The following is a 9712-nucleotide window of genomic DNA, read 5'->3' on the forward strand; positions in this document are numbered from 1 at the left end:
GCCCTGGAGAGAACAATCATGGGAGAAGGAAGGGCTGCTTATGCACAGGGAGATAGCTCAGGTGCAGAAGAGTATGAAGGGATGGACACTGGGAGGAGGTAACTATGGGGAGGAAGCTGCTGCATTGTAAATTTTTGGTCAATGACATGAGACAAAGTATATGTGAACTGCTGTATGAAAAGTGAATTTACTCTATAAATCTTCACTCAAATCCTAAAAAAAAAAAAAAAAAAAAATTCTTTATGGTTTAATGATAGCAAGTGGTATATGATTTTTTATGAATCATTGGGTGGATTTATAGTTTTAGCAGTTCAAGTCACTTCCAAAGAATAATAGCATTTTCCAGAGAAAACTCTTATTTAACGTTACTTAGTTTCAAAACAAAATATCTGATTTCCTCATTTTTGGTTTCAGGAATATATATTCGTGCTTACAATCTTTATTTGAAGTTTCATACATACTGTAAAATTTTTAGAAAAAGATCACTACTCTCATCATTGCCATATTTTGAACCCAGGTCTGAGCTAAATTCTTAAACCTGAAGGGTCATCAAGCGCAGGCCCTGCTTTCATTGATGAGGCAACCAAAATCCAGAGTCTAAGTCAGTTGTCTTAGGTAACACAATTTGCCTGTGAGATCAAAGACTGGGACCCAATCCTCCTCACCCTTAGTTAATCATCTTTAGTTAAGCGTCCTTCTTATTACACCGGGCTTCTTCCCTAAAAATCTGGATTTTTTTCATTCATTTGTAGATAACTGGGGATAACAAGGTATCCCCAGAAGTTTGTTTGCCCTGAAGACCATTATTTTCCAGAGAAGAGTACTACGACATGAATGGTTTGCATTTTTTCATGTAATTAAAAAACTCCCAAACTTTATACTCATTGCCTTATGAGTTCATCATAGTATGTTAAAGAGAAAAAGGGATCTTCAAAATACATGGTCACTTTATGGTAGACAGGAGAGATGCTGTTAAGGAAGTGCTAAAGTTGTGTGTAATGGCTGTGGGTGGCTGACAAACAGCAAGGAATCTTAGAAGGCTGCCATGAAAAATGGGGACACATATGTTAAAGACAAGTATTGGTTAGTTGCAGGCCCAGGAACAGAGCTATAGTGACATGCCTGCCAGTCTAAACCAGAAAACAATGCTTATGTGGGTCTGCTGGTGACATAGATACATACAAGAAGAGTTAACATGGCAGTTACGATCCTTTGCAAACCAAAAGTATGTGCTTATATTATATGAAATGAATCAGAAGTAACCTTCTATAATCTCCTATCATCACCCCCACCCTACTCCCCTACTCCACTGGTGGCTTCATTCTCTTTCTTCTTATTCCAGATTTACCCATTCTAAGGCCAATTCCTCTACTGGGACCTTGGATCCCATCTCCTCCACCCTAATCAAGGACATCACCCCAACAAGTGTCACCTCTAATCATCCTGTAACATTAATTTTGCCAACATTCTCACTGGCCTATGGACAAGCTGCTTTCCCCTTCCTAAAGATAAAAACAACAACAAAAAAGCAAAAAGCAAAACAAAAAACAAAGAAATGGAAAGTCTCTGAATCCTTCTATCCTTCAGTTCCTATTCAACTTCTCTCCTTCTCTTTATAACAAAACACCTCAAAAGATTTATTACTCTTGCTGTCTTTCAGTCTCCTTCCATTCTCTCTTGAACTCCTCTTAGATTTTTGTCCTCACCGTTCCACCTAACATCTTCTCTCAAAATCGCCAATCACCGATGACTCTGGGTTGCTAAAATCAATGGTCAATTCTCATTCCACATCCTACTTGACCTATCAGCAGGCATGATCACTCCTTGATCACTGGAGCATTTTGATCACTTGGCTCCTATGTCATCAGACTGTTCTGGGTTTGCTCCTACCTTTGCCACTGTTCTCAGTCTCCCTTGCTTGTTCCTCTTCACAATCTCCTCTTCTTAAATTTGAAGACCTCTAAGGCTTAGTCCTCAAACATTCTTATTCTTTTCCTTATTTATTTCTTGATAACTTCATTAACTCTGTTTTCTGACCACTCTCAAGTTTGTATCTCCAGTCCTGAAGTTCCCCCTAAATCCATACTACTTTGTGAAACTGCCTAGTCAATGTCTGTCCTTTGACGTTTAATACAAAATAATTGCTATCATGTAAATTTGGACTCATGGTGACCCTATATGTGTCAGAGCACAACTACCCTCCATCGTGTATCAATGGCTGATTTTTTCCAGAAGTAGATCCAAACCAAAGAAACCCATTGCTGTTGAGTCAAATTCTGACTCATAGTGACCCCGTAGGACAGAATAGAACTGTCCCCATAGGATTTCTAAGGCTGTAAATCTTTATGGAAGTAGACAGTACTCTCTCTCTCCCGTGGAGTGGGAGTTAATAGCCAGGTGCTTAAGAAATAGATCACCAAGCTTTTATTCCAAGGTACCTCTGGCTGAACTCAAACCATCAAACTTTTGGTTGGCAGCCAAGTGCATTAGCTGTTTCTCCCACCCAGGGACTCCAGTTGATGTTTAATAGACATCTTCAAATGTTGATGGATGCAAAATTGAACTTCTGATCTCCTGCCCACCCCCAACCTACCTCTCCTATAGTCTTCCTCAATTCACTTGAGGCTAACAAACCCAAGGTCGAATGATAGATGTTATGAATTTAAAATAATTATAATGAATTTTAAATAATTAATTATTTTTATTATCTTTCTAGCTGGCTGGCATATACACACACATACACTCACACACACATACATATATACACACATACACACATACATACATACATACATATAGAGCTCTGGTGGTGTAGTGGTTAAGGCATTTGGCTGCTAACCAAAAGGTTGGTGATTCAAATCCACCAGCTGCTCCACAGAAGAAAGATGTGGCAGTCTGCTTCCATTAAGATTTACAGCCTTGGAAACCCACTAGGGGTCGCTATGAGTCAGAATCAACTTGATGGCAGTGAATTTTTTGTTGTTGTTAGATACACATATATACATGCACACATACATATACACACAAACATATACTGTATGGATATACACAGTTTCCTTCTATCTCTTCACTCATTCATCTTTCTTCCTTTCTTTCTGAGCTATATTGACACAATTGATTCACGTTCCATCTTAATGGACTCACGTTATTGTGTGTAGTGAGGATTCAAGAAAAGAGTATGGGTAGATACAGAAACACATTTTAGATCACACTATGCTATAACTCACACTTCTTACCAAAAATGAAGACTGTATACATCCAAGCAACTGTTTCCAAAATTGTAAACTCCATTGTTTCAACATAAGAATAAACAAAATGTTGTGACTTGAGAGTGAGGTCACAAAAGGAAACAGTGCATAGTGGCTGGACTTCTATAATAAAAGTCGGAAATTATATTTCACCATGTATATATTTTTTTGTAATCTACTAAAATATTGAAAGATAATATAGATTCTAATATCCTTCAAATTTCTGACATCTAAAAGTATTTTGATTCTTTCTTGTCTAGAGCCAAAGTATGTTAGAAAAGTTTCTAGTTTACCCAAAAGCTTTTATGGTTGAGAGGAAAAAAATCAGGCCAATGGCATTAATATCAAATTCCAGAAAAGGAAGTGCAAGCCTCCAGAGTGGGTATGAGGTTTCTCCTTGGTCTGTTAAATATGTTAATACAAAAATGATGTTTTTAGGGGAAAAAAATCCAGAAAACATGAGCAGCAGATAGATGACAAATTACTGGACCACTGTTTCTAATCTCGGGCCCAATAGTGTGTAAAGTGGGTCAAACTTTTCTAGGTTCCAGTTTACACAAATGAGGCTATTACACTGAACATTTCCAAAGTCTCTCCTGAAACTGAAGCTATGTGTCTGGTCTGGATAAAGCAGAAATTGGACAATGGTCGTCTATACATTCTCTGTTTTGGTTTTCTCTTATGCATTGGCTGTTGCTTCCTAGTCTCTCTTGCTGGCTCCTCTGTTCACTCTAAATGCTGTAGTGGTTCCTATGGGCTGAAACCAGCATTTCTCTTCTCTTCTGTCCTTTTCTCTTCTCAATTTGTACTTCTTAGTGATCTCATCCAGACACTTCCAAATTTATATTTCCAGCTCAGAATTCTCCCCTGCCTCCAGACACATAAATCAAACTCTTTATTTGACATCTGTACTTGGATGTCCTATAGTTACCACAACATTCTATGTCCAAGAAAGAATTCTTGATTATTGCCATACCTTATATTTGCTCATCCTCTAACTTCTGTAGTTTTTTCCATTTTAGTGAATTGTACCACCAGCCACCATTTTTGCTCAAAAGCAATGACAAGGAGTCATTCATAATTATCCTTTCTCTTGCTCCCTATTTTCACCCCACTTGAACAAACCCTATGGGCACAACTTCCCAAATAAGTTCTTGAATTTTGTCCACTTTTCTCCATCTCCATTACCACCACTTTACTCCAAATTACCATGATTTTTCATGAGATTTGAATTAGAATGCAGTTGTTCACTAGGACAAACTTCTTAATTGCTCTTCATGCTTTCATTGTTGATCCAACAATCTTTTCTCCCTTCATCAACTAGAGGGTTTGTTTTAAATGTAAATCACATTATTTATTTTACATTCTCTAAATGGATTCTCATTACATCCAAATTAAAATACCAACTTCACGCCTTGAAAGTCCTACATAATCTGGCCTCTGCTAATTCTCTCTGCCTTGCATATTCTTTCTCACCCATGTTGTGGTCGATCCTTTCTTGTTATTCAAATTTCGGCCTCCATCACTTCATCAGAGAGAGCCTTTACCACATGGTCACTCTGCACATTTGTTGTTGTTGTGTGCTGTTGAGTAGAGTCCAGTTTACTGTGATCCCATGTGACAAAGTAGAACCGCATCACAGGGTTTGCTAGGCTGCACTCATTACAGGAGTGGATTGACATGTCTGTCTCCTGTGGAGCCACTTGTGAGTTGGAACCTCCAACCTTTTGGTTAGCAGCTAAGGGCTTCAACATTACATCACTGGGACTTTATATATTACCCTGTTCTAATGCTCTGCAAAGTACTATTGGTATATGAATTTTGCTTCTCTTTCCTTTACAACTGTCTCCCTGTCCACCTTCACTAGATCAGAGGCTCTTTGTGAATAGAAAATTTTAAAGTAGCCTTTTTTGTTTATTACTGCAAGTAGTCTGGTGTCTGGAAGGTCCTCAGTGTACATTTGTTAAATGAATGAGTGAATAGCTATTCTATTATTTTATAGCAACTTTGTGTGACGTAGTTTTTAAGGCATTTGACTGCTAACCAGAAGGCTGGCAGTTCAAATCCACCAGCCACTCCACAGAAGGAAGACTGAGCAATCTATTTCTGTAAAGTCTTACAGCCTCAGAAACCTAAAGGGGGTTGCTATGAATTGAAATTGACTTGATGGCAGTGTTTTATTTTGTTTTCTTTAAAAAAACACTTCTTATTCTTGTTTCTATGTCTTCTTTTGGTTTAGAAAACTGATTTTTTTTTTTCATGTAGACTTACCAGATCTTCACAGAGGTGACTAAAGCTCAAAGCAGATTCACCAAGGTGGAAAATATGACAAGTTGCTGGTTGAAGCCACAGTCAGAGGCAGACCAATGAGTTCTTGTAAAATGGTGAGTCTTAGTGCAGATTTGATTGACATTTGTATTGATTGCCACAGAGAGCTGTCATCACATACCACTGCGATGCCATGAAATGGCTGGCAACTTAAAAATCTTAATGGCATGATTGGCTCCATGCCCTGCAAACAGCACTACTATTGGCACATGTCATCTTGTGTATTTTTATTGATGATGTAATAATTGAAAATTCTTGGCAACTGTTTTGAAGGCTCCTCACCCCTGCACCTGTCAGCTTGGATTGATTTTTATTATTCTGGGCCCATTGGCAGTCTGGTTTCTTTCCATAAACATAGACCCTACCCTCTGTGACAGCAAGTAGAGTCATTCGGAAGGGGACCCTGTCACAAGAAATTAAGAACTGAACTAGGACTTAGCCCAATCATTTTGGTTGTAGCTTGAGCAATAGCATTTTGATTTGAGCAAGCCCTGGAAATCTGTGTTGCAACGTTGTATTTGTCTGTAAAATAGAATTAACACAACCTTGGTGTGTATCAAATGAATGCAGGAAAGAAACATAAAATAACTAGAAAGAAAGTTTTGTGAAACAGAAATAACTGCAATTCACTTTTTATGAAAACAAAAAATGCCATTTCACTTCTCTGCAAGGTGAAATTTGTTTTGATTAAATATTACCTGCAATACTATTTTTAGCCTTGAGGTCTGTAATTTCATTCAAATCAACAAATATTTATTGAAAATCTGCAATAGGCAAGGCTTTATGTTATAGGAAATTGAAATAGCTTATAAAACACAATAACATGAGTAATGGAATAAAAAACAGACATTTTGACAAAAGGCTAAAAAGTAAGGTTATTTAGCTTTCAGGGGAAAAAAATGGAGAGGTTGGGGTGGCAAGGACAGAAACATTGTATATTGGCTGTCCTGTCTTCAGAGAGGAACAAGGTAGAGGCAATAATCCTTCTGATATTAAGACACAAATAAGGAAAAACTTACTGATTCTAAGGGTTATTCACTAGAAATAATTTCTATGAAAATTTTCATTTCCCTCTTGAAAAGTTTAAAGGAAATTTCTAAGCTGATTTAGATAGTCTTGCCTTTTGATAGGGAGACATGGAGGCATAAAACTGATGATAAATGTGAGAAACTATCATGGTTTTCCCTCATACTCCTATGTAGATATCATTGTGCCAATTTATGCTTTTAATCTCTACTCCCAAGGCTCTATAAATGATCCATATGTCACAGAAAAATACCATGAAGCACTCCATAGACTCATGATTGCTACATTGGTCCTACCACCTCTGAACTTGAATTTTAAGGGAGACTGAGAGACCAAATGAGCTTGAGATAGCAGGCAGGACCAGAGAAACATTTAAAGCTACCTACAATAATAAGGCGTTGGAAAAGAAAGGGATGGCATGAGGAACATAAGCAGAATCTTCAGTAATTCCAGTTACCTGGGAATGAGTTTTGAACTGACCTTTACATCCGCAGAGAACAAAATTAGAGGTTATGGTTGGAATTGATAGATAGGCCTTTTTTTTTTTTTTTTTCCCTTAAGGGGTACAGATTATGTTGGAAGCTGGTGATCTCCACATTCCTCGAATACAAATATAAACTCCTAGGGAAGACAAGCAGATACCTTGCCACAGGAGGAAGATTAAATGCATCTCTCAATAGGAGCAGTACCGCCCCCTTGAGGGCACTTTGGAAATTGTCAGGAATGTTTTCAGAGGTCACAACAGAGAGGGAGTTACTGGACTTCTGTGGTTAGGACCCAGAAATTCTAGATGTTCTTCAATAATCAAGAGAGCTCTCAAACCAAAACAGTAGCCTATGTTCCACGTGACTTTTAAATGCTGCACTATAACCACTCACAGTTGACATAGAAATTTCAAGTGCTTCATCGTGTAATAATAATGAAAGTTTTTTTCAAAGAAGTTAAACAAAATAATTCAGGAAAAAGTTGTCATTGAGAAAGATGCATAAATGGATTTAAAGTTACTGAATATAGTATTTTCTTCTGCCCGTACTTTTCCTTCAGTACTTCACGTATTTCCCACTACATGTTTATTGTTAAGGGGTTTCAGTGAAAGAATGTAGTTTTCTGCCTGGGCAATGAATCAGTTGCATATACAGTACAGAAAAGATTTGAGATTCAGTGTATTGGGCAGTGAGTTAAAGGGTAAATGAAGAAAAGTACATCACAGACCACAGTGCTCCTCATGGTATTTAAGCTGCTAATACAAATATGCTCAGTTGCTAACCATAAGGCTGGGGGCTCAAATCCACCCAGCGGTGCCTTGGAAAAAAGGTGTGGTGATCACGTCAGAAAAATCAGCCATTAAAATCTCTATGTAGCAAGTTCCCACATGACTTACACAAGTTAAATAGCTTTGACAGAAACCGGTAGTGGTCTGCTATCAGTGTTTACTTATAGCTGTCATATGCATATACAGACTAACAGAGGTGATTTGAGACTCTTATGAATAGACTCATACATAACATAAATTAGTCATCTGAAACATAGAGATGTCAATAGACATGTCAATAAAATATTAAGGGTTCAGAAAATATTTTTATTAATGCTGTTTTGAAAAATTTTCATTTTTGAAACATAACAGTGATAGGATGTTTCTGCTGTGAAAACTATATATGGAAATTAAACATTTATGTCTGGACTGCACCTTATACTAATGATACCCCAAGAGGTCTACCACACACTTTTTTCCAATCCATCCTCCATTGCCTGCTGCTGATTGTCTGACTGGGTTGAGAACACTGTACTAGATAATCCCTAAGTTCTTTCCATCTCCCAAATCCTAAAATTCCTTGGTTCCTCTAACCTTAGTAAGAATTGTGAACACTCTTGTGTCCCACCACAGCATACATTCATTCATAAAACTTGTACTAAGTTGAAGGCATTCTTTTGGTAGTATAAATGTGTATTTTCTACTTATGAAGGACATTTAGCCATATCCTATGTACGCTTCACAGAGTTGAGAACCACACTAAATCATGATTTGCAGACACTACCTTTCCCTGCATGATTTTCATTCCCATACCCATGCATTCTTCTTACCTAGCTTGACAAGGTGGAGCGTGGAGGTATTACTTCCTCTTTCGGTGCAAGCAGTTACTGAGAGGTTATAGATGTCTCCTGCAGGCAGACTGAGAATTGCTGTCATGACATTTCTTGTTACCTGCAAGATTATAAAAATCAAGGGCTTAAACTTCAGTGAACTTGAACCAACATACCACCCCAAACAGCTCCAGGCCTATAGTTGTTTTTCCTTCTCTATTCTGTGCTGCTATCTGTAATTGATTACAACCCAATGGGTGCATTATTGCCTCAGAACATTATATACATTGCTAAACGGGGCCAAGTGCAGGATAGCACTAAAGATTCATAATATACTTCAGATAGAATAATTTTATAGGTAATTTTATTATGTAGAGTAAATATTGCTCTGATATTTTTTCTCATTCAAAGCTGGTCTGTTGATAAATACATTGCTTAGTTGTGGCTGAAAAGCTCAGAAGCTAGCTGTGTCTATAGACACATGACTTCTAAACTAAAGACTGTATTTCGCAGTCTCCCACACAACTAGGGGGACAATGCAACTAATTCTGACCAATGTATTTTAAGTGGAAATCACCTGAGCAACTTATGGTTTAGTTCAAAAACTGGAAGTTATAGGCCTCTGTTTCCTCTCTCTTCCTTTTCCTATAGCCTTGAATATGAATATAATGAAGACAAAGGCTAATCCATGCAAGTGAGGATGATACATGGTGGCAGGTACAGGGATGAAATAGAAGGAATCTAGATGCTTGGATAACCCGTTAGAGCAGGTAGCCACTGTCAGTTCTGGGCTATCGTGAGAGAGACAAATTTCTCTCTTGTTTGAGTCACGATCTTATTTTGTGTTTCTTTGTTACAGTAGTTTAGTCTGCATGCTAACTAATACAATGTCTAAAAGCTTAATAAACCAGGAGAAAATAAAATAATTATTCCTAATGCACCCAGGAGCTCTGGTAGCATAGTGGCTAAGACACTTGCCTGCTAACCAGATGGCTGGCGGTTCAAACCCACCAGCCACTCCTCAGAAG

The 9712-nt window shown here is 37.8% G+C and overlaps 1 protein-coding gene across 1 annotated transcript in view; it reads right to left on the minus strand.

The window, feature by feature from the left end:
• The window catches only part of PTPRO (protein tyrosine phosphatase receptor type O), a 159440-nt gene that overhangs the window by 77703 nt on the left and 72025 nt on the right, over positions 1-9712 (minus strand). Inside the window, exon 12 of the mRNA XM_042781480.1 lies at positions 8685-8805. Within this exon, the coding sequence (XP_042637414.1) occupies positions 8685-8805 (121 nt within the window). The remainder of the gene's footprint in view (positions 1-8684; positions 8806-9712) is intronic.

The sequence above is a fragment of the Orycteropus afer genome, unplaced genomic scaffold (assembly GCF_000298275.1).
Source record: "Orycteropus afer afer isolate SDZICR_OR568_19922 unplaced genomic scaffold, OryAfe1.0 scaffold00126, whole genome shotgun sequence".
NCBI lineage: Eukaryota > Metazoa > Chordata > Mammalia > Tubulidentata > Orycteropodidae > Orycteropus > Orycteropus afer.